The sequence below is a fragment of the Cebidichthys violaceus genome, unplaced genomic scaffold (genome assembly GCF_023349555.1).
Source record: "Cebidichthys violaceus isolate CVI_PGR_0920_01 unplaced genomic scaffold, fCebVio1.0.p SCAF_12, whole genome shotgun sequence".
In the NCBI taxonomy this organism is placed as follows: domain Eukaryota; kingdom Metazoa; phylum Chordata; class Actinopteri; order Perciformes; family Stichaeidae; genus Cebidichthys; species Cebidichthys violaceus.
The window spans coordinates 6741737-6765917 of NW_027176285.1; the positions used below are offsets into that span (position 1 = coordinate 6741737).

The 24181-nt window shown below is 41.2% G+C and overlaps 3 protein-coding genes across 3 annotated transcripts; 2 read left to right on the top strand and 1 right to left on the bottom strand.

Moving 5' to 3' along the window:
* Positions 1-1550: 1550 nt before the first annotated feature.
* LOC137868976 (calcium-binding protein P-like) lies at positions 1551-5820 on the bottom strand. Its single transcript, XM_068706044.1, has 2 exons — positions 5702-5820; positions 1551-5176 (listed from the first exon to the last, which is right to left on the bottom strand). Exon 2 carries the CDS (start codon positions 5167-5169, stop codon positions 3787-3789), a length of 1383 nt encoding a protein of 460 aa, XP_068562145.1. The 5' UTR covers positions 5170-5176; positions 5702-5820; the 3' UTR covers positions 1551-3786.
* Positions 5821-8510: 2690 nt separating this feature from the next.
* LOC137868981 (protein phosphatase PTC7 homolog) lies at positions 8511-15732 on the top strand. Its single transcript, XM_068706052.1, has 6 exons — positions 8511-9022; positions 10317-10496; positions 11404-11602; positions 12424-12547; positions 12662-12791; positions 13050-15732. The coding sequence occupies exons 1-6, from the start codon at positions 8821-8823 to the stop codon at positions 13106-13108; spliced, it is 894 nt and encodes a 297-aa protein (XP_068562153.1). The 5' UTR covers positions 8511-8820; the 3' UTR covers positions 13109-15732.
* A 1241-nt stretch (positions 15733-16973) lies between these two features.
* On the top strand, positions 16974-23527 carry tbc1d10ab (TBC1 domain family, member 10Ab). The gene is made up of 9 exons (XM_068706053.1): positions 16974-17519; positions 18412-18511; positions 18830-18937; positions 19137-19243; positions 19342-19456; positions 19675-19740; positions 20365-20554; positions 20912-21066; positions 21270-23527. The coding sequence occupies exons 1-9, from the start codon at positions 17365-17367 to the stop codon at positions 21660-21662; spliced, it is 1389 nt and encodes a 462-aa protein (XP_068562154.1). The 5' UTR covers positions 16974-17364; the 3' UTR covers positions 21663-23527.
* Positions 23528-24181: the final 654 nt, after the last annotated feature.

A 24181-nucleotide genomic window follows, 5' to 3' on the forward strand; every position in this document is an offset into this window, starting at 1 on the left:
AAACAAATGCATCACGAAAGAAAGAAATATGCATCACACACATAATGCCCAGCTAATCCCAGTGTTGACAGAGCATGTGGATAGTTCTGGAGGTCTGTTGTGTTAGTGCTGGTAAGCATGTGACTTTGGCTGTGCAGTGAGCTAAATCAAAAGCTTTAATGCCAGTTTGAACTACAGCCAATAGACTTGACAAACCTGTCTCTCTTTGTCTCTCAAATAAAAGAACAAACGTGCGTGGCAAAATTACAAAGCATTTAATAATGTGTGTGTGTTTGCAGAGTAAAGATCTCCAGTAATGACTGGCCAGCAGAGGCTGCTCTCACTGTGGGTTTGGCTGTTGCTCGTGGCAGCTCTGTGCCCAGGTGCAGACGGTAAGCGCGGAGGCATCTTCAAGGGTCGAGGAAAAGGTGATGGCGACAAAGCGCCTCCCTCTCAGGGTCGAGGCCTCTCCAAGCAGGGCATGAAGTGGGCTGGAGCAGCAACTGCCGGGATGCTGGGTGGCACAGGGACCGGGTATGGGCTGGGGTTCTTTGGCAGGCCAAAGCACGGGTCTGGGAATCATCACGGCCATAAGACGTCCTCCTCTGAGCAAGATCAACGGCTTTACCACAATGAAAGCCAAAGATTTCACAACCAGTCTCTCTGGAGAGCCTTTGTTAAGGCGGCTGCCCCGGCTCCCACGACCAATATCTTCCTCACACTTGGACATGTGGTGTCTTTCCTTATAGCTGCCTTGATAAGAGACATTTAACACATCTGATCACTGGGAAAACAATCAATCATCAAATCAAATGAAATAAAAGCTGCTTTGAACAAATTATGCTTCCTGTCCTTTATTGTTTAATTGTTTGAGTGAAGGGTACAATATTTTTTTCTGGGACTTTAGCAACCTCATTCTACAATTAAAATGTACACATCAAGCTATCTGTATACAGTAATAAGGAACTTGAGCTGGGTATCAACAACAATGTTTATATCAATATAAACATGTTTTGAATATTGGACTGCAACTAACAATTATTTTCTGAATCAATCTGCCTTTTAATAACTTGGTCTACAAAACATTAGAAAAATGTCTGTAAATAAAAGTGAATCACTTTTTACTTTATTAAATGTCTTGTTCTGTTTGAGCAACACTCCAAACAACAAAATATTCTCAAATATTTGAGAAACTGAAACCATCAAATTGGAGGATTAATTACATGTTTGCTTGAAAAATACTGATGAACTTTTCTAATTAACGATTAATTGTGGCAGTTTTGACCTTTTTTATTCAACAAAATGTATGGAATGCATCACTGTTAAAAAAAAGAAGCTTTGGTTAAATATATTCTAAAATCAAAAGAAAGGTTTTCTAACATGCTTGTTGTCAAAACAAATGGTGGCTGAGAGTTGAACTGCAAGTAACTTTACTGGTTTGGAAACGTACATCTTTGTTTCATTGTCTTTACTCTATATTTTGATGTTATTTAAATATTCAATTAGTTTAAAATAGAGAGTGAAGAAGAATACTGTGTTTGTGAAATTACATAATTTAGGCAGAGAGACTCTTATTGTGTTACTTATTTTATTTAACACATAAACATCATGACAAACCATATTAGTAACAATTAGTCACACAGATGTCTATACTCCCATAATGAGCTCAATGACACAGTTACAGAATATCCACACCCAAAGGGAGATAAGTGCACTTCACAGATATTCTACAGCCTAGATAGTATGAAAATGTAAAATTGTCATTTCAAATCGACAGGGAGCAACAACGAACAGGAAAGTTGCAGAATGTTAACAAATTAACACAGAGACTCAAAGAATAAAAGTGAAATGTGAAGAAAGACATAAATCACTATAAAACAGTGCATATGATCACTTCCAGATATACTGTCAATAATTGGACAGTATCCACTTAACTTTATTTGTTATGATGAATAATTACCAACAACAGACAGAATACACCAGTGTCAAAATAGTGGACTGAAATGATGAGTGACATGTATTGTTTCTGAATTTTTTACTTGGGTGAAACTCCCTTGAAAAGCCTGCAAACTTAATTTATGTAGCATTTTTCAAAACAGTTGCAAAGTGCTTTACATTACAAAATCCAGAGATTAATAAGTAATTCAAACAATCAGGTAGAAGAAAACAAGCTGGAACAGTAAAATAATCACAAACAAATTACAGATAACTTAAAAATGTACAGATAACTTCACAAAACACAAACTCACCATTAGGATGAAAAGGAGTGCAACATTTCCACCATGACAGCCAGGGGAGGCTAGAGTTTGTGATAAGCAGACGTAGGTATTTACAGACCCGCCAACACCTGACCTGCGACCATCTGACAGTGTCAACAGAAGATTCAGGTGATGAGAGCAAGATGCTGAGATGAAGCACAAAAGCCTGAAAATTCTTGAAAGTTAAGAGTACCATGAAAAAGAATCAAAATCTCCAAACCGCTACAGCACTATTCATGTACATGTGAACCAACACACTGTCAATTCCAGTGTTCCCAGGCAAATTTAAACTGGCGCTTCCAGTTCCAGTGTTAATCTTGATGATAGATGCGACATGAAGATACTGTGTCTGGTTAGTAAAGGTACAATTAAAAGCTTAGAATTAGTTCTGGAATGCCAACATTTAGGGTTAAAGTCTTGAATTGTCGTGGACCTCATCTGTTCAAAACCTCAACCAAACCTCAGCTTTCACCAAACTACATGTAGCACTGCACAGATTCAAAGCGTCAGGCACCATTTTCAACAAATGCACCTATTGTTGTCAACAGCTGCAGGCATGGTAGCACATCACAGGACACATGCTCAGCGACGCCTCTTTACTATCAAGGGCTATTGCATGCAATCCAGGATTTCACAGGCAACAATGAGCGAGTATCATGTAGCTGTTCTTTACTTTGAGGACACCTTCAGTCTTATTTAGATTGTGGTCATACACGTTTTTAACTGTTTATTGTGGGTTATTAAACCATTCTTCTTGGTCATTACACAACAATGTGGAGCCAATCAACACTAAAGATCATCATGTTGAGAAAACCCCATTGTGGACTGAAGGAATTTTCTTCCGCTTTCTCATTTATAACATATTTTCTTCTTCTTTTGGTCAGTGGTCCTTAGCAAAAAAAAGCAGCTCTATCCATTTGTTCCCATTGCCAAACTACATTATTGTTCTTTTATATTTAAAAGAACAATTTTTTTTATTTAAATGAAATCTGTATTTAGCATATTCAACCAATTGAAAAATCTGTGTGTTGAATTGTCCGGCACAGATAAAAAGAGTGACTAAATGTTAATAAGGATGTTTTTCTTTTGTTTTTTGGCCAGCAATAAAAACCTAAATGTGACATTCCTATTTTACACAATATCAGTCATACTGTCACAATAAATTGTCACAAAAACTGAACTAAAGTACCCTGAATCTGTTCTCTATGCATTCAGTGCATTATAATGTGGAGCACAAAAAAAGTCAAACAGAGATGCTAAATAAATTCTTGAAAGAGTTAACAGAAAAAGATTAGTGCAGCTTGTACAACACACAACTGATGATCTAACTGTATCATTTTAAAATAGCTGCTGCCTCTTAAAAATGTACTCCTTTTGTTACTATATACATCAACATTTGTTACCTGCAGCAATAATAGAGGATTGACTACATGAGACCCAGAGAGCTTGCTATGGAGATAATATACTTTAGCAGTATGTGGACGTGCAGATATAATGGAGGAAGTGGAAATTCATTTGGGGTATATGGTAAAAGGAAGACTAATTGCTCTCACTGGAGAAGGAGCATGCTGGACAGTAGCATGAGGAGGGAGGTGAAAAGTTGAATCACCCCGTAGCTCAGAGAGCTGCTGCGATTGGACTTGGACTGGATTTGTTGCTCAGCTTTTCGTTCCTGCAGAAAGCGCTCAGAGTACACCATGAACTCCTCAACACAGCGTCGGGCCTTCACTTGCTCAATTAGGGCGGGGTATCCAATCTCCTCAATGCTGACGGTGTCGCCGTCATCTTGGCCACCTCCATCCTGACTTTTAGGCGTGGTCGAGCTGGTCCTGTTCATACAGCGCTCCATGAACTTGTCGTAGGACTCTGCCCGTGGTGGAGGGTTGTAGACATAATCACGGCCGTAGTCTTTCTCGTCTGTGGATTTGGTGCCATACTTGCGGTACATGTAGTTGTTGTAGTACTGCTCTTCTTGAGGGTTGTTGAAATTGAAGTGTGGTCGAGGGAAGCGCCCTAGTCCATATCCAACAGCCATCCCGGCCACAGCACCGACGCCTGCCGCCATCATGGCTTTTTTGGCAAAACCTGAAGAACTGGGCTGGTAACCCATACCCTGGACAGAACGAGAGAAAGGAGACCCCCCTCCCATCCCTTGACCACCATAGCCACCACCATAGCCTCCTCCACCAAAGCGGGGACTGAGGATCTTATTATTTGGGTTCCAGTTGGTGTAACCACCAGCCCCTCCACCAGGGTAACCACCAACCCCTCCACCAGGGTAACCACCAGCCCCTCCACCAGGGTAACCACCAGGCTGACCCCAACCCTGTCCTGTATTTCCCCCTCTGACTGGGTAACCACCTGCAGCTGGGTAACCTCCTCCAGCTGGGTACTGGTTGGGATATCCTCCTGGGTTGCCAGCTCTGCCTGGATATTGGTTGGGATAGCCCCCAGCGGCCGGATATCCACCTGCAGCTGGATATCCACCTGCAGGGTTCTGGTTTGGATATCCTCCAGGGTTGCCAGCTCTACCTGGATATTGGTTGGGATAGCCTCTAGCAGCTGGGTAGCCTCCAGCAGGGTTCTGATTTGGATAACCTCCAGGATTGGCTCTACCGGGATACTGGTTTGGGTTACCTCCAGCTGCTGGATAACTCGGTGGGTTTTGTCTGGGAACTCCTCCTGGATTTGTGTTGCCTGCTCCTGGATAACTTCCGCCAGGAGGATATGGGTTGGGGTTGCGATTGGGACTCTGTGGCTGTCGAGGGTAGTTTCCTGGCTGAGAGGATGGCTTTGACTGCGTCCCACCCCTGTTGCCGGTAGAGGTTTTCTTACTGCTGCCACTGCTCCCTCTTTTAGCCCATGTCGATTCAGTGTTTAGGAGAAACACAATAAGAAGGGACACTAGGATCATCTCACCCACCTTTCCCATCTTTGCCCTAGAGAGAAAAGTGTGTCAAAGTAATGATCATAACAATAATTAACCATTGTAAAAAACTAATATTCCTTTCCTTGGTATTTAGGATGACACGTAAAATAGCCCAGTGCTGCATTTTCATTTGCAAATGAGTGACAATTTAGTTATAGTAATAGTTATAATATAACCATTTATATTCTTAAATAGGCCAAATAGCAAGACGTATTCAATCCAAAAACAGAATGTTACAACGATATTCAGGCGGAGCACTCACACCATTATTCCCTCATTATTTATTTAATTCAAAAATAAATAGGCCTAGATGATTTAAATCAATATAACAGCCATAACCACTGAGTAAGCGATGACCTGTTTTTATTTTTAAAACGGTGAGTAGCTACACCAAGCATTTCAGTATTATCCTGTCCATTCGCTTAGATAAACAGAACCATAACCCTTCATCACATAGTGAGCCGCTTTGATCTCTCACCTTCCCACAAAGACAAATCTAAAAGCAAACATGGCATATAACTGAATTATTTCCTACCGTGAACTGGCGGTTTGTCTATGCGCTTCGATGGTAATTCGGCGATAATGCGTTGTTGTCTCCTCTCTCTCTCTCTCTCTCTCTCTCTCTCTCTCTCTCTCTCTCTCGGCTCTGTTATGTGCTCTGGCTAGGGTGGATTATGGAGCTGGGGTGCGCTCGATTTTATGTGCAGCATGTACCCTGTGTAGGGACTAGAGGTGGGCACAGTTTGCTGTCACGCCCATGCGACGATCATTATGAAGTAAACAAAAAAATGTCAATAAAAGCAAAATGTAATATTTTAAGATGTGTTTTACCATAACACATCTGTCTGTATATATAATATTTGTAGTTATATTTTAACTATTGTGGATTTTTACTTTTTTACTTAATGTTAAACACAGCCTGGATTTAAGAAATACCTAATTAATTGTATAAAAAAAAATAAAAAAATAAAAAAATAATTTTTCTTTTTTTTTTTTTTTATATATTTTTGAGATGAGAAAAATCATGGAACTATCAGAATACATGTTACTGGTTCACATAAGATAAGGATGGAACACAGCAGAACTTGGAAAACTCAAAAGCTCGATCTTGAAAAACAGCACTTTTAGGGTATTGTTTTTTGGAAAGTATGGGTATCCAAGACTTTTAATATGCTGGGCTCTTAGAACAACTGATATAGGCTCTATATACACAGCTATACATAGATACAGTGAAACATTTATGAAATATAGAGCATTTCAAATTAGAAAACTGATCAAATACTCCAATATTTGAATAAAAAAGTATTTTTAAAATTCAAAAACACTCTATATCACTTCTATGTATCACTCATGATGTTCATTGAATCAATAGACCGAAGATTGGACCTTTTTTGAGTGTTTTAAGCTCTTTCTATGCCCTTTTTAGTTATTTAGTTTAAGGTCAAATCCTGCTTCGACTCTCTGTTCAGGGCTGTATCTCAGCCCCCCCTTCTCCGATTTTCACCATTGAGACATCCTTCGAACCGTAGGAGCCAATAGAATTGCCTGGAATTGAAAGCTAGATGATTGACAGCACTATTAGCCAATAAAGCTCAAAAAGGTCCAGCTCTGAAATCTGATTTGCTGAGCTTCCAACCCTCCCAAGAATCCGAGGAGTGTCGGAGAGACACGAATCGAACGGGTTCACACGGAGCACCAGCAGCTGGACAAACATGCGTTGGAAGTACGGAGATATTCCATTTTTTCGCTGAGATTCGACCAAAAGTAAGTACAATATTCGATGAAAGCTGTGTGACTTTTTGTGTTCGAAGCTGAATATCTCTGCGATGGTTTACCGGGGAGAGAAATGGAAACTATGTCCGTAATCTCCGTCAGGCGCTCGTGCTTTTTCATGCTGCATGTTCGTAGGTAGCACGTTGCTAACGGAGTGTAGCAGCCTTTTTCTCCGGTCTGTCCCAGTCATATCGAGTATGATTTATGATATTTTGTTATTTGTTTGCTTGGCTGATGGGAGATGTGTTTGTCTCATGTAGAAGTGACCTAGTTCATGTTGTTCCCAGGACGCTGAGGTTTCTGCAGAACTATAACATCACTATATTCGTTCTTCGTGGGTTCTCTGCCAGTTACTTTTAACACAAAACTCTCTAAGTTTTGATGTACTCTGCGTCCAAATGGGGGACCTACGGGTGTATCTGGTTCTTTACTTGTTTTGGTCTTGTTTTTTACTATGCCTCTTGTTTGCACTACCCACTATGCTGCAGTAATCCTGTAAATTCCCCCGCTCTGGTCACTAATAAAGGATTATCTAATTTTATTTTATCGTATTTTAAGAAGTCCATGCATTTTATACTCCACTTTTATGGACACATAAAAGTGTCCATAAAAGTCCATGTCCATGTCCATGCTTTGCTCCATTTTGGACCTCACCTCTACAATTTAACAGGTACCATTGACCCTCATTCTAACAACATATTTAACATACAAGGACTACGGCTGGGAATAAATAAACTACGGTAAGAAACAACCATTATTGCAAAATGTTAATTTCCTTCTTAAAACATTATTAGTTGTGTAATTAAAGTAATCTGAGAAAAAAAAAACATTATTATTGTTTTAAGAAAGTTACAGTTAATTTGCATAATGTGTTAATCGAAAATAGACAGAGCACGTGAGGAAACCTGTCTGCATATGTATCAGTCCCCTTCAAAATGAATGACGGAGTTTTTGATGTACTGTACATCAAAACGAGCGCACCCCCTGATCGTGTGCAACATTGGCAAAAATGTCCCAGTGAGGCTCCATACTGTTTCAGGGGAGGTCCAGTGAAAGGAGGGGAACACATATTACATTAGCTATCAAACAAAGATCTTATATAATAGTGTGGGATTTGGTTAGGTAGTTCAGAGGTTGGGAATGTCGCAAGAAAGAGTTATGTCAATTGTTGAATGTCTATAAGATCAAATAACACCAGGATCACATAGGCATCCAGGAATTCCAGGAATAAAGTGAATGATGAGGGTATATGTATTTTTAGTGGGTTTACACTTTCTGGAGCCCATGTAAAATAATGACGTCATTATTCACACAAATGTGCCGTTTTTATTAGTAGGCCAAATGGTGCTGACGATTGCTCGGCCCAAGGTCCGTCCGTTCCGTCCAGTTACTCAGAACAAGTGCACATCTAACGTGACATCGGCCCAGCGTCGTAGCTGCGCTCTCTACGGGAACCAGGAAGTGCGGGTTTGTTAAGCTGCTCTGTCATTGGATGATGTCGGTGAGCCGTGACGTCAACGTTGTAAACGGTCAAAGTACCCGTATGTACTCCCGAGCTCTCTTATCCGGTACTTCAGCGGAAACATGTCGGGGAGGAGAGAGCCTTGCGGAGGAACTGCGTTTTTGAAATGTTCACCTGAGACATAAACTGAACGTTTAATCTGTCGGACGAGTTAGCAAACTGCTGGGGCCACGTTACTATTTCACGGAAGCGGGCTAGTCGGGAGCGAATGGACGGATAAAGACAAGACAGCCCGGGATTGATCAGAGGAGATAGCCGACTAGCAGCAGGCAGGGGCCGGGTAGAGAGAGAGAGAGAGAGAGGGGGGGGAGACAGCGTGTGCGTGCTCAAAACAAGCCGGGTTTGCTGCTTGGAAGGGGATGTTATCCGTACTGTCGTATGGCAGACTGGTAGCCAGGGCTGTCCTGGGCGGACTCTCTCAGGCGGACAGTCGGGACTACAGCCTGATCACCGCCAGCTGTGGCTTCGGCAAAGACTTTCGAAAGGGGATCCTGAAGAAAGGGATGTGCTACGGAGACGATGCCTGCTTCATTGCGCGCAACAGGAACGCCGATGTTTTGGGTAAGCTCTTTTTGGCATAAAGAAACTGAGTGGCTTGCACGTGCATGTTGGACCCCCATCTGTGCTCAGGTGACCTTCAGTGAGCTGCACGTGTACAGACCCCTCGGATGAAAACACAACAGCCCCCACCCCCTCCAAAAAAACAGAGCCACAACTTTTACCCCCGTGCCACCGTTATATCAGCCGTATTTAGCTCACTTGAGCCCGGGTGATTGCTTCCAGAAGATCGATACCTCTTCAGCCATGTACTTACTTGCAGTAACAGCGACTGTGCCGTGTCGTTTGTGGGTTGTTTTGAGGTGAAACACCGGGACGACCTTTCACCTAGTTGAGCTCCAAATGAAGAATGCGCGGCGGTAATGCAAGATATTAAACACATGAAATTAGGAGACATAGATACGCACAATTAAAGGGGGACAGGGCTGGAAAAAGCATTTTTTTTACAACGTATCAGACTTTGCACGACAATGTCTTGCAAAGGTCAGAATGGTTGAGCATGGAGGCAGCCATGTTGCTAACAGCGTCGCTAGCCTGCTAGCTTAGCTGGGTGTAATTGCTTTGTTCTCACGTCTTACACATGGCAAGCAGAAATGGCGAGGTGGTAAAATGTGTAGTAAACTCCTCAGAAGTGGACCACAGGTGGTCATCGTGACAGTTAAACATTGTTGGGCTTTTTGCTTGATAACAGTAATCGATGCTGGTCCTCCATATTGCAGAGGGACATTTCAGGAGTGTATTTTTTGTTGTTGTTAGTTTCTTATTTGAGGGAACTTCCCCCTGTAGTTCATAGAGAGAGATAATGAAATTATAGTCAAAGTGTGTCAGTCAGTTGGATGAGTGAACAGGGTATTAATGGAGATACATGCTCTGAATCTCGCAAACAAGTGATGGACAAGAAATAATAAGGCACTATAAAAGTCTGCTTTTAAAATAAACGTTATAACGTTTTTATTTATTGTTATACGAATTTCCTCCTTGGTCTACAGCTCTGACTTTTTGAAACTCTCAATTTAAAAAAAAAAAAAAAAAGTAAATAAGGATGTTGGATGATGCAGAGCAGCATTTTAATTGAGGACTGCCGGCTCCTGAACCTTTACGCCATCCAATCCAATTAATATTCAGTATTATCAAAATAGTTGACTAATTTTCTGTCCATCAACTAATTGGTTAATCAACCAATCAGTTCAGTTCTACAGTGCCTTGAGGCTGCTTGAAATGCTAGTATTTGTTTGCAGATGGGTGAGCACCAAAACAACAACTAGATTAAAAATGTATTCCCCTTTTTGTTCACCAGGAGTTGCAGATGGCGTTGGTGGCTGGCGGGACTACGGTGTCGATCCATCCCAGTTCTCCGCCACATTAATGAGAACCTGTGAGCGTCTGGTGAAGGAGGGACGCTTCACTCCCAGTAGCCCAGTGGGTATCCTCACCTCTGGCTACTTTGAGCTCCTACAGAACAAAGTCCCCCTGCTAGGTGAGTACACACAGATGATGCCTTAGTGTACACACACACACACACAGTCAGCGGTGGAGTGAGTAATGCTTCCCCATGTGACCAGCCATACTCTGAGCAATAAAAAACAAAACACAGCTGCGGGATGATTCAAACTATGAGTGGGGGCCTCGCTAGTTATCATTGATTTAGGCTTACACCAGCTTCTTGAGTGACGTAATATCTGTGATATAACAAATTACTTAATTAGACTGTATTTTGGAACGCTGCCGCTTGGAACTTAAGACTATGGGGCCTTGTGGGGATTAACAGTTTTCCCTTTACGCAGGTGAACATTTTGTAACATACCAGTCGTCTGAAAGGTCAAGAATTCCTCTGTAACTGACACTGCAGGACGGTTGGACAACGTTTAAAACCGTCCACAAGACAAACATGTGACCAAGGTCACATTTCTTCTGAGACTCCATATCTCTGAATTACCGCGAGCATGTGCGCTAAATATTAACCTCCTCCCCTCTTGTCATGCTGTTTATCAAATGGCCTGCATTTATTTTGGGAAGCTGTTACAAGTTCTGCTCCTGACCTTCACTGCTTCACGGTTGGCGCCTAAGACTGCAGTCACTGGGGATCTGGGACAGGCACATTCCGTGACCCCGGTGTTTCTTTAACATAATCTCGATCCACCACCATGGAAGCATGAAATTCATGAGGACGGTGCACACAGAATCAGTGATGTTACTGATTTAGCAGCATTCTACGCTTCTAGAAACACACAAATTCAGCCTGTGCTTCTTCTCTGTCCTAACTGGAAAATAAATGTTTTTGCATTTTCCCACCTGTCATCAGTTTCTTTTTTGCTGATCATTCATCACTGTTTACTCTATATAATATCCATAACCTTACCCTTGCTTTTCTCTCCTCCCTGTAGGGAGCAGCACAGCCTGTATCCTGGTTCTGGATCGACGGAGTCACCGGCTACACACGTGCAACCTCGGGGACTCAGGCTTCCTGGTGGTTCGGGAAGGAGAGGTGGTTCATCGCTCAGACGAGCAGCAGCACTATTTCAACACGCCCTTCCAGCTGTCCATCGCTCCACCTGGAGCTGAAGGGGTGGTGCTCAGTGACAGGTCAGTGATGGATAGAAATTAAATGATTAATTACAGAGGCGATACTGGTAGCTTTACAAGACGCTACACAGGGATCTTTATACAAGTGGATCAGAGAAAGGTGAAAGTTAAGTCGTCCTTTTTTTAACGTTCTAGTTGCTGAGCTGCTTCAGATTAAAACCTCTGCATGTGGAATAGTTGGATCTGCATGCCATTTTGCAAAGAAAATGTTTAAAAGACATTTAAATTTTTGCTTCCAAACATTTGTTTAAATAACTACAAACATGCCTTGTCCTCTCATGTGGGCAGCAATCATAGCTGCTGTTGGAACCTTCAGACAGTGTTTGCAGGATAAACAATACTTTCTTTGATGTCACACTACTGGCCAAACTAAGCACCGCCTCCGCATAGCCGTCTTAACTACTTGATAATATGTTCTTAAATGGCCAGCATGGAAAATCCCCTCGTATCCTGTTTATAGTTTTTGTTTACATTTGAGTGATTTTATTAGTAAACATGCCATCATCTTTTATCATCGCAGCCTGATAAAATACTACACTTATCAACTATGTCATTCCAAAATCCTCAAGGCAAAGCATGAACATACGGTGAAAGGCTCTCAGTTTATAGTCTTTGGTAAGATGCCAGCAAGCAACAGGACCTCCTGCAAGGACACACTGGGCAGTCTGCTTCCGAGTGAGATGTCCGCTTTTAAACGCGTTGGCAGAGTGACCTCTGACTGCTTCATTCCATGTCGAACACTCTTGGCAGCAGCTCAGGTGCCGCATGCTCCTATTACACTTGTGACTGATCTTTCCGTGCATGTCCCTTTTTTCCTCCAGCCCCGAAGCAGCTGACAGCTCCTCCTTCGACGTGCAGCTCGGTGACATCATCCTGACGGCGACCGACGGTCTGTTTGACAACATGCCGGACTACATGATTCTCCAGGAGCTGAAAAAACTCAAGGTGTTTCTTTTGGAACATCAGTTTATTCAAGCATTCACACATACGGCATCTAGTATGTGTGGACATATTTTATGTCTTTTCAAATTTAATATTTTTCTCTTTTGATCTCTTCAGACTTCCAACTATGACAGCATCCTGCAGACTGCACAGAGTATTGCAAAGCAAGCTCACGATCTTGCCTACGACCCCAATTATATGTCTCCTTTTGCACAGTTTGCCTGTGACAATGGTCTGAATGTAAGGGGTAAGTACACTACGCTTCAGATGCTGTGTTTTTGGTAGTACACATATTTGAAGTGGGGATGTTATTCTAAAATATACGATAGACTGTGTAATTTTTGTATATGATTTTAAATGAAGAAGAGTCTTTAAAATTGTCAAATGTTTTAAAAAAGCATACTGTTTACGATATTTGACATAGATTACACAAGTTTAGGCTTATTTTTTGGCTGCATTCACACCACAGATCCTCACACACTGTGTGTTTTGTCTTGATGTGCAGGAGGGAAGCCAGATGATATCACGGTGCTGCTGTCCATTGTGGCTGAATATACAGACTGAAAGTGTGTGTCTTGAGTGTGTGTGTGTGTGTGTGTGTGTGTGTCTGTGTGCGCTCTTCTCTGTGGGGCGGATCCTCTCTTCCTGTCTGCCTGAGTCTTCCACCTGCAGCCCTCCCAAAAATGCACTGCATCCCGTGGGCTGACAGGGGGAGGCCCAACAACACAACACACACTCCTCGCTGCGGGGGCCGACGTCCACCTGTGTACATTTTTGTTTTCTTCCTCTGTTTTTGTTTTGGTGGTGCTTGAACGGTTGAGGGGAAGCAGGCAGCTAGGACATTTCATGTTGACCATGACGCAGGAGGAGCAGAGTACGACGGGCTGAGGCATGCCTTTCAGTCTCATTGTGGGGCATAAACACTTTTTAGGTAATGTGACTGAGAGATGGTCATAGACAGGGCTTTTAAAACCTGCTCGCCCTGATGTAAAAAGTGAAAAATAACAGGAGTAGGCGAAGGATTTGGATTCTTGGGAGAATATTGAGTTGAGTATTGAACCCGGCTAGCTGTGTTTCCAGTTGTTAGTCTGTTCCTCGTTGTAAATGTGTTTGAACAAAGCATAGAGATGGGCTGAGAAAGCTGAAGCTAGTAATGGATCGGATTTCTGAGAAAATGGGATTTAAAAGTTGGGTTTCAGTGTCTCGGGTTCGATGGAAGAGCCAACTAGTAATTGCTCCGATCAAAGGGAAACCATAACGCTCATTGGAGCTTACATGTGAACGTTTATCATGTTTTTTGTCACTTGGCTGTAAATATTTTTGTGTTTTTTAGGGCCTGGTTCTGGCCTTTCTGTTGTCTTTGCTTCGGTTGTTAAAGTAAAGAGCTATTTCTTTACTATTGTGGATGATGTACACAGGCATTCATAAATATTTTTTCTTGTATAGATGTTAATCTTGAAGTGAGTTTTATCAATCCTACACTTCCACTCGCTGAAATGAACAAGAAGAGAGATTGATTGCTGCAACAGTTATGTGGTAGGAAGGCTGGTGAAGTGTGTGTGTGTGTGTGTGTGTGTGTGTGTGTGTGTGTGTGTGTGTGTGTGTGTGTGTGTGTGTGTGTGTGTGTGTGTGTGTGTGTGTGTGCGCGCACGTGCGCGTGCGCGCATGTGAGAAGTCGTTAATGGAATGTGCTGTGTATGTTAATGTTGATATGTGTCGCCACACAAAGCTAAAGCTAGCATCTGGGAATGCTTAGAATTGCAATGATAGGTCAGGCACGAGTTTAAAGGAAAAGATGTATTTTTTTAATGTTATTTAGTTTTAGAAGTAAAGAGTTTAAAGTGCTGACATGACATATGTGTGATCGATGACAGTTCGAGCTATCTTAACGAGAATCAGGTTTGTGTAGGCGCGTGTCTAAATGTTTTTTTAAAATAATTGTTCTGTTCCTTATTTCCCCTTTAATTGTGTTTGCTGCTTCTCTTTTGTACTCCAGATGTCTGTACATGAATTGACATGATTCATATGAACATGGTCACAATGGTGTGTGTGTGTGTGTGTGTGTGTGTGTGTGTGTGTGTGTGTGTGTGTGTGTGTGTGTGTGTGTGTGTGTGTGTGTGTGTGTGTGTGAGAGAGAGAGAGAGTGAGAGAGAGAGAATTTGTGTAATGCATCAAACGACATTTATCAATGACACTGATAATACTGTTCTGCTCACGATAGTCTGCTCACCCGAGTGGTTTGGACAATGTCTTTACAGTTTAAAAGCAGGTGCACCAAAGACACATTTCCTTTGTGTATGTCATACACAACGCTTTGTTGTTACAAACATCATACAGCAATACTGTAAATTCCTTGTGCTCTGAATTTTGCGTGATGGCCAGAGGGGTGGGTGGAAATGTTCAGAGGGGCATTTAAATGTCTTTTCTATGCCTAAAGTTGTTTCATCAGTGCAAAAGCTGTATTATATTGTGGGGTTTAAGTTATATGTGACTGGTTGCAAAGTATAAGACAGGTTTATGAAACCAAAGAAGGAAAGCCATATATACACATAAAGGACATTATTATTATTATTATTATTATTATTATTATTATTATTATTAATAATAATAAAATATAATCTGTCTTACTGCCTGCGCTGTTAATTTTGCATGGTTTATCTCAGCTCCTGGCACCATTTACGTTTATTTTCACACAGTTTTTGTCCGTTCTTGTCTTGGTGGATTATAAATGGTGTATAAAGGTTCTGAACTTGTATTTACTTCAAAGATAGCCCTATACTTGACAGAGATGTAACTCATATGCAGAAGGAGGGGTGGTGAGATAGGTAATGGTGCTGTGAACTAACAGTATGGGGGTGAGCACAGTTTCAGCCTTAACAAATAGCTAGACCTGTAATCAAGAGGCCTTTCCTGTCATTGCAAGCTTGTGATGTCTCCGTCATGTTGCCCTTGTGTTCGATGTAAATGAAAGTCTGCCCCCGTCTTTCTCTCCTGTGAAGTTGTGCTCAAAGGTGCTTCTGCAGTCTGTATGGTATGATTGTCCTCTTTTCAGCAAGCAATGTTTGTGTGTATGAGAGAAACACCTATGTCTACAGTGTAACAATGCAGGTCTAATTTATGTAAATATGTTTTGAAATATGTACAATATTTAAATAAAGAATCTAGTATTTATACTAAATTTGCTTGAATATTTTCATGACGTCGTTTCATCTTTGTGAACAGATGTGCTGTTCACGAAAGACGCATCCAATCTTGCAAAGTGATTGACTGCTTTAATGAAGCACCAATGACAAAGTGTGCAAATACCCACAAACGTCTGTGCACTTATACTTGTCTTATTAGAAAATGGATTAAAACGGGTTTGCAGAGAGGCCACTAGTAGTGTAGAGTAGCAAAACACATTTACTCAAGTCATGTTGAAGTACCTGTACTTTACATGAGTATTTCCATTTTTTGCTATTTTATAATTCTACTCTATCATATTTCATATGGAAACGTTGTGCGTTTTACTCTATTTCATTTATTTTACATCTTTATTAACATTCAAAACATTAACTAATATTACACATTTGACCACCTAGGAGCAGTTTAAATTATCCCCCAAGCAGCGACAACAATAATGTGCTGCTTACATGTCAATGCAACAATAATCCAATCATTTAAAAATAGCCCACTCAAAGGGGGGGTCAAATTTAAATTATAAATTAATAAATCAAGTTATGAATGCAGGACTGTAACAGTTGTGGGTTGTGGTATTATTACCACGACTGCCACAGCCTAAAATAAAGCCCTGCTGAAGATTTTTTAATTATTCAATAAAGTAAATATCAGAGTCAATTTTATTGGCCAAGCAAGTGTGCATACAAGGATTTCTGTTTTTCTTTAATCTCAAAACACTCGCACTGACATAGACACAACAGCTAAAAACAAGAAAAACAAAGCGGAACTATGTACTCATAAAAATAGAATATAAATAATAAAGTATAATACTTAATGTAACTGGCTGCTTGTGTATATTAAAGGTTATTTTCACCAATCATGCGCTTCATTTCATCTTATTAGATGTCATTGCTACCTTTAAATGTATCTATTTAAACCTAAGCTTTAGTTATTTTTCTCGGCAGGAAAGATATTGCTGCATGGGATTATTCGATTATTAGTACCTCAAATATTTAAGGTTTGAGTCAAACCTAAAATCACAAAATTAAGTGAATAAAAGTAGTGGATAATGACAAATTACTCTGACATCCACCATTTGAAAACCTATCAAAGTGCATTTAAATTAGACCACAGAAAAGTATTTAATAACAGGACCTAAGCCTGAATATGTGATTTTCAGCAGTAGATGGCAGTGAAGAGTTAAAGGACATGTTTGATGTTTTGTTTACTCGTCTGTTCCAGCTCCTCTTCCTGTAGCCACCAGCTAACCTGCTGACAGCAGAGATTCTCAAGTGTCAGCTGACAGCTCTGTGATGCTAGCATGTTAGCTTCAGAGTTAGCGAGCCGACACTGCACTGATTTACGTATTTATCGACACAGCTACATTTGCTCTCGACCAATTGTATTCCTGTCTGACATGGACATTGATTATGTGAACAGGTGTATCATGAAACTAGCTCACACCGTCTGACGCAAAGTGGATTTGTATAACAGTTAGCACTAGCGAGCTAACAGCTAGGAAGCTAAATCCTCTTAGCAACCATAGCTAGCTGTGACAGGAGGGCGTCTTAATGGGGAGCTTTAAAGTGTCAGCTCGAGCTTCCAAGAGTGGTCGGTAGAGTGAGTTATGTGAACACACTGTTGAGGTAAGTGTTGATTAAATGGCAAGAATTGGGCAGGGCAATGGACTTGCCTCGCGGGACAGCAAAGAGAAGCTAACAGATAATGGGAGCTCGTATGGATCCGACCCAGAGACAGAGACACAGGTGGACAAGTACGGGTTCACAGGAGGGGCCCAGCAGCACCGCGGACAGTCGTAAGTGGAGCTTCATACGTGTTCTTGTGTTCGTTGATGTATCCACAGACTGACTCCTTTCCTTCTTGCACCTAAGTGAAGACAGGAAAAGGTGAACAAAAATAGATACTTTTGCTGTCCTGAAACCACCTCCATGAGGCTAAATCATCAGGTAACTGTTGGGAGAATCTGACACTCCAAGAAGGAAAACAAAACATAGATTATTCATTCAAATAATTGGTTTATTACCCTAATTTTTAGCTGTATGTATTTAAAGCAAATGTATGTCTTCTTGTAACCCCATGGCCTTGTCACAGGTTAGATAAGAAATAAACATATCTTTATTTTCCAATTTCAAATGTTGTCAATAAACTTGTGAGCCCCCAGATTGTGAACCACTAACATAGACCAGTATAATCCATATGAATTAGTTTGTAGTCTTTGTTCCTATGTCCTGTCTCCTCTTCTGTCTGGTACAAAGCTTTTTTTATGCAAAAGCATGTCAGTCAGCTCTTAAATTTGTTTGTTTGAATTTGTTTGACAAATTTACCAGGTATTTGTTTTAGTAGATCAGGACGGGAAAGTGTGTGCATAACAATATGACGGCTCCGATGTTTGATAAGACCGTAGTGAAGTGAGACATTGATGTGGTTTTGTGTAGGAGGTTGTAGGGAACTGAACTAGGGGAAAGTTCTCCCGCGGCTTCCTGTTTTCCTTGTCCTTCGCTGCCGATGGCAAGTGTTCAACCGAGGTTAGGTTTCCTGTGTGGACAAAGAAGAGATGAGCCACTGATCCCGCCCCCTCTCAAGACAGGATCCCCCTGTCATAAGTACAGGGAAGTGACACAGCCATTGTCTATTCGTATGAAAATAATGTTTTTTTCTCTCTGGGACATTGTCCCCCATCTCCACAGTGCTGAAGAAATCCCCATTGAGGTGCTGAGGCAACGGGAGGCAAAATGGCTGGAGATGCTCAACAGCTGGGACAAGTGGATGGCCAAAAAACACAAGAAGGTGTGCTTCATGAGCTGTAAATTAAATCTGAATGAGTGTTCACGTCTTTCTTTCTTTGTAAAGCCATTGTGTGCTTTGCAGATGTTCATTCATGGACATGGTGGCGGCAGTTTCGAAATGGACTTAACAATATAAATTCATGTCAAAAACTTGGAGAACCTTTAATCACTCCATTATCATGAGTCTTTTTTTAAATTTAATCTTTGATGATCAGTTGCATGTTGTACTGTCTTCCAATGTCTGTGGTCCTTTCTCCTGTGCTTTCTTTCTCTTGCTCTCTGCAGGCTCTTGAGTAACTATGCATGTGTTGAATAACAGGTGAAAGAGCGCTGTCAGAAGGGGATCCCTCCATCCCTGCGTGGCCGGGCCTGGCTCTACCTCACTGGGGGCAAAGGGAGAAGGGAGCAAAACCAGGGCAAATTCCAGGTCAGTCGTATGTTTGTGATCCCTGCTGACATCAAAAACAAAAATCCTTTTACTCAAACGCCTGGAGAGGGGCTGGACTCTCTCAAGTCTTAAAAACTTCACTGAGGAGTTGCGTTATAAAATTGCTTTTAAAAAGTGGATTGTGGGAAAAACTGTAAGGTTTAATCGTGCAAAAGCTGACGAAACAATGTGTTTTTAGGTACTGGACAATCAGCCAGGAGATCCTAAATGGGTAGATATTATTGAGAGGGACCTCCATCGACAGTTCCCTTTCCATGAAATGTTTGCAGCAAGAGGAGGCCATGGGTAAGCACTGCCATCCAAAGGCCTGTCGTGAGGGCCCATTGTGTTAATGTGGCAGAACATAGTTTCTGAATATAATTTACATGTGTTCATGTGTTCAGGCAGCAAGACCTGCTCCGTGTGTTGAAGGCTTATACTCTGCATCGCCCTGAAGAGGGTTACTGTCAGGCTCAGGCTCCCATCGCTGCTGTACTCCTGATGCATATGCCAGCCGAGGTAAACACACATTCAACCTTTCCAGAAGTTTGACAGTTAATACTGGGTACTCGCTACGGTTAAGAGGAATAGCGGGGCAAAGAGCTTAAAGAATGATACCTTAAACAATACTTCCCTGTATAATTGTTACATATAGATAATACTCATTATATTTTGTTTTGTTTATTTCACATTTTACCGTAATAAAAGCCTACTCTTGCTTCCTTTCTTTGTCATAGGATGCATTCTGGGTTCTTGTCCAGATTTGTGAGAAATACCTTCCTGGATACTACAGTACAGGGCTGGTAAGGGTCCAGACAGACACACTGTCACCTCATTTTGAAAAGAGGACTTTGATATCATAAGAAGAACATCTGAGTACAACCTGGAACAGGATTACATATTAACAGTGTACAGCATGTCAATTATCTATCTGAACCCTATAATATTGCTAAAAAAAGGAACCTATTGTCTGTTGTAAGCAAAAATACTCCCACAATACAGTAGCAATGCCCAAGAACACTGGGTTTCTGAAGACTGCATTTCTGCCACATTATCGTACTGAATCTTTGCATATTTATATTTTCCAGAATTATCACTGCGCAAGATTTATTGCCCACATAGATTCTGCCTCAGTGTTTAAAATTATTGAAAGCACCGACTGTTTAACCAGCCAAACGGAAGTTATAAAGATAAAACAGTTGGTTAACTTCACTTTTTAGAGTCATTACTTTTAATATGTACTGTAGCTGGTGGTGGGGGTGTTAGATTTCTCAGGCCAGCATGTCTCCAACCTGACACTGATATGCTAGCGATTGAATAACATAACATAATCAGAAAATGAGATTAAGCAAAGAGAACGTGTCTCTCTCTCGCTCTCTCTCTCTCGCTCTCTCTCTACTGATTGCTGTTCCATGTTGTCTCCACAGGAGGCGATCCAGCTGGACGGGGAGATCCTGTACGCTCTGCTGCGGCGGGTGTCTCCTGCGGCCCACCGTCACCTGAAGAAGCACAAGCTGGAGCCCATCCTGTACATGACCGAGTGGTTCATGTGCGCCTTCTCTCGAACTCTGCCGTGGGCCTCGGTGCTTCGTGTCTGGGACATGTTCCTTTGTGAGGGTGAGATACTACACTCGTAAAACAATTACTGATGTGTTATTTAACGTGCATGAAAAAACATTAAATCAAAGTGGTTTCCCCTGATCTCACAAATCCCCTTCACAGAGATTACTAAATGAGAATATCACTTATTGCTCATAGACGGCAGCTTCTTTTGATTGTATGACTTATGATCGTTTTAGAGGTAAAACACCAGAGTTAAATACACAATAACAGTATTTCATTTTCCTCCAGGCCCTGTCATATGCATATTATCCTTTTTTATCCATCTAAATTAATTGGTCTACAGCAGTTATGTGCGGCTCTCAAATGGTCAGATTAAGATATAAGTGTAATCTGATGTGATGCTCTTCTCAGGAGTGAAAATCCTCTTTCGAGTGGGCCTGGTTCTCCTAAAATCCATGTTGGGATCCCAAGAGAAACTGAAGGCCTGTCAAGGTCTCTATGAAACAATGGAGCTGCTCCGAGCCATACAGCCACAGTATATGCAAGAAGCCTTCCTGGTGCACGAGGTACAGTAATACTCTGTCATGGTTTAAGTCTGTGTTACCCATTTTATTGTTTTGACTGCAAATGCTGTCTTTCTCTTTGACTTTGCCCTCCTGTTGTTGTGTAACAACAGCCATGTTAAAATATAATGTACTGGAATACTTTAACTTCTAAACCCAGGCATTACTCTCATGTGATTCACTCTCATTCTCCCCTTACGTTTCAGATTATTGAGATAGTGGTGTCTGAGAAAGACATTGAAAAGGAACACCACGCTCAGCTGCGGCGCTGGAAGGAGACTCATGGAGATCTACACTGCAAGTCCCCTCCCAGGATGCACGGCGCTAAGGCCATCATGGCCGCCGAGCCGCCCAGTCGACAGGACCTGAGACAGAGGCCCACCATCATTGTGGACTCTCCCTTGGCACCCGGGAAGAGAGCAGCAGGCGCCAAGGAGAATGGAAAGGCTAAAGAGGAAAACCAGAAAACAATCATAGCGCCACAGGAGACTGTTAATCCTTACCATCCTCCCAGTGACCCCTCACCTCTCCTCAAACACATGACTATACAAGAGTCCAAAGAGAGTCTGAGCAGTGCAGAGCATGACACGTACCTGTAGCAGGGTAAGTGTCACCCGTTTACTAACACAAACCATTCTATAAAGCCTTTACTAACTTACTCATCACAGGTTTCAATCACAGTCCTCACATCACGGTGAAAGACCAACCTTTCCGTGATGGAGTGTGTCCGTAGTAGTCGTGACTGTGGCAGGTTTTTAGAAAACTGGCTATTTTTGCAATCAAGAAAAACAGTAATGACATTATCAAAGCTGCTCAGATTACTAAACAGTCACTGTAATACTCAACACATTCTTTGGTGTCAGTTCGTGTATGCCGGTTTTTATTTACTCTTCTTTTAACTACAGTCGTGGAAATTTTGCATAACTCATAAATGACTGAACTTGTGGGGATATACACTTGCTAACTCACTGTTAACAGCTACTGCTGCTAATTACCTCTTACATTTTAAATGTACCTCTTTAGATTCTTTCCTTTGGTATAAATGAAGTCAGATTTTTGTCTTGATGAGGTCTATTCTAGAGCACTTTACCTTTTATAGTCTTCCTCTTTGCCTATATGTTAGTCACTACGTTGCCAATGCCAGTGCAGAGATTCGTATGTTTCCTGCTCTGATAGACTCGCACTGAGACACACAGTTCATCAGTGTGTCTGTTAAGCACGGTTGCTTTTGACTGTGATGTCCAGCAGTTTGTCTTTGCTGCTGTTGAACACTTGAGGGCGCCCTGAGATCGTCTCAGACCAGCAGTAGTGTTTGTGAGAGCAAAAAAACTGACACAATGAAGGAAGAAGTATGAAGGGACATTTTTGTGCCACTAAGCCAAAGATTTGTAACGCATATTTTTACGATATATTTTGTCTGAGGTGTTCAATCATACTATGATACAGTACAGGATTTGGAGAGGATCAGGTTTATATTTATAGTTTTGAATGAGAAATGATAAAATGCCATTTTGAAGAACGCTAATACAATGCTGTTTTTTTTCTTTTTTGTTTTTTACAATCAAGCTAAAAATGAACTGAATCACTTTGTCTCTTTGCTATTTGAAATGTATGACCGTACATTATTTTCCCTACATTTTTGTGTAGATAATAGACTAAACTTTCAAAAAAAAAGAGAATTTGAGCAACAAAAGATATTAAAAGTCAAGGGAGCCATGAATCTTTGATAATAACCAAATGGTATGTGTTGATACTAATTGTATCTGAGATGTTTCAATGAAGAAATACTTTGAAAATCTCTTGATGAATTCAGAAACAATCAGCATTTAGCTCCCGGTCCAGGAAATTCCTTTATTAGCAGTTAAATGTGTAACTGCACTTTGGATTATTTGCTGTTATAACGGAAAATTGTTGAGGGTATATGTTGATTTTGAAGTATATGCTACGGGTTTATTTTAGAAACTACTGTTTATCTGCCATGTCTTCTTAAGCTTTTAATAATTAGATAAGAGATGTACTAATCTGTAGCAAGAACACATATCACAATGAACCAACATGCAGTGCAGCAGTTACATTTCTACAAAGAGCTTTCTATACTGTCATGTAGATGGTGCCACTGAGCTTCATCCAGGGATTCAAATGACTAGTTTTCCAGTCATTCTGTAGGATACAGGATATACAGAATGTGGTTTGGCTTCTAAAATACTGTATGTTTTTTTTTTTAAACATTCTGTTTCAGTATCTATCAAAACTATCCATCAGGGATGTCTTATTCCTAATCATTGCACCTACAAAGACTAAAGAGAACATTATTTAAGCCTCGAGCTTGTAAATGTGCAACGCATCCTGCTGTTTTCATCGGTATATAGGACTTTATTATAGATTATTTGATTTTAAATCAACTTTTCGTATCAAGCTGTTTTATGCTAAATTGCATTGAAATCAATAAAATTTTAAACTCTTAGCTTCTGCAAATCGTTCATGTTTTTCCATTTTATTGTGACATCAAATTCCACTTCTTTTCGCCTCATTTAATGTGAAACAAAGAAAAGCAGACAAGAGAAGTGCCACACTTGATTGGTCTGAACAAGCAGGAGGACTTCAATACACCCTGTGTTACCATTCAGCACCCTCACTCCCGCCCGCCCTCCCTCACCCACGCAGCAGCACCACTTCCTTGGACACCTGTTTCTCCGGCTCTTTCAGCTCTTTGAGGAATTTGCATCTCAAATAGGGCTGATTCCCACAGCACCATCCGAAGCGCCTCGCCCAGCCATTCGCCTTTGGTCTCTGAATGGAGTCTTCTGCATGTGTATAGGCCTTCTTCTTCTTTTTCTTCTTCTTCTTCTTCTTCCTTGACAAGGTTCGGCTGCAGTCCAAGAACATGACAGCTAAGAGCTCTCTCCTCTACATTTCAATATACCAAACCAGTGAAACCGCAACACTTTTTATTTATTTAAGTACGAGATACGTCCCTTTGGATACAAATCCATTACTATTGTTAGTGGAATTCTTTTGATCTTACCATTTTAATTAGAGAGGCTACACTTGATGGCAAAGATGAAATATTTTAATTTGTCACACCCAGCAATCAGATGAGATGTTTGGGATTTTTCAT

Bases quoted from the DNA above. Each gene is read 5' to 3' on its own strand.
- LOC137868976 (XM_068706044.1), bottom strand. From the start codon at position 5,169: ATGGGAAAGGTGGGTGAGATGATCCTAGTGTCCCTTCTTATTGTGTTT.
- tbc1d10ab (XM_068706053.1), top strand. From the start codon at position 17,365: ATGGCAAGAATTGGGCAGGGCAATGGACTTGCCTCGCGGGACAGCAAA. The intron at 19,741-20,364 runs GTAAGGGTCCAG...TTGTCTCCACAG, and splicing joins GATACTACAGTACAGGGCTG to GAGGCGATCCAGCTGGACGG. The intron at 21,067-21,269 runs GTACAGTAATAC...CTTACGTTTCAG, and splicing joins AAGCCTTCCTGGTGCACGAG to ATTATTGAGATAGTGGTGTC.
- LOC137868981 (XM_068706052.1), top strand. From the start codon at position 8,821: ATGTTATCCGTACTGTCGTATGGCAGACTGGTAGCCAGGGCTGTCCTG. The intron at 11,603-12,423 runs GTCAGTGATGGA...TTTTTCCTCCAG, and splicing joins GGGGTGGTGCTCAGTGACAG to CCCCGAAGCAGCTGACAGCT. The intron at 12,792-13,049 runs GTAAGTACACTA...CTTGATGTGCAG, and splicing joins CAATGGTCTGAATGTAAGGG to GAGGGAAGCCAGATGATATC.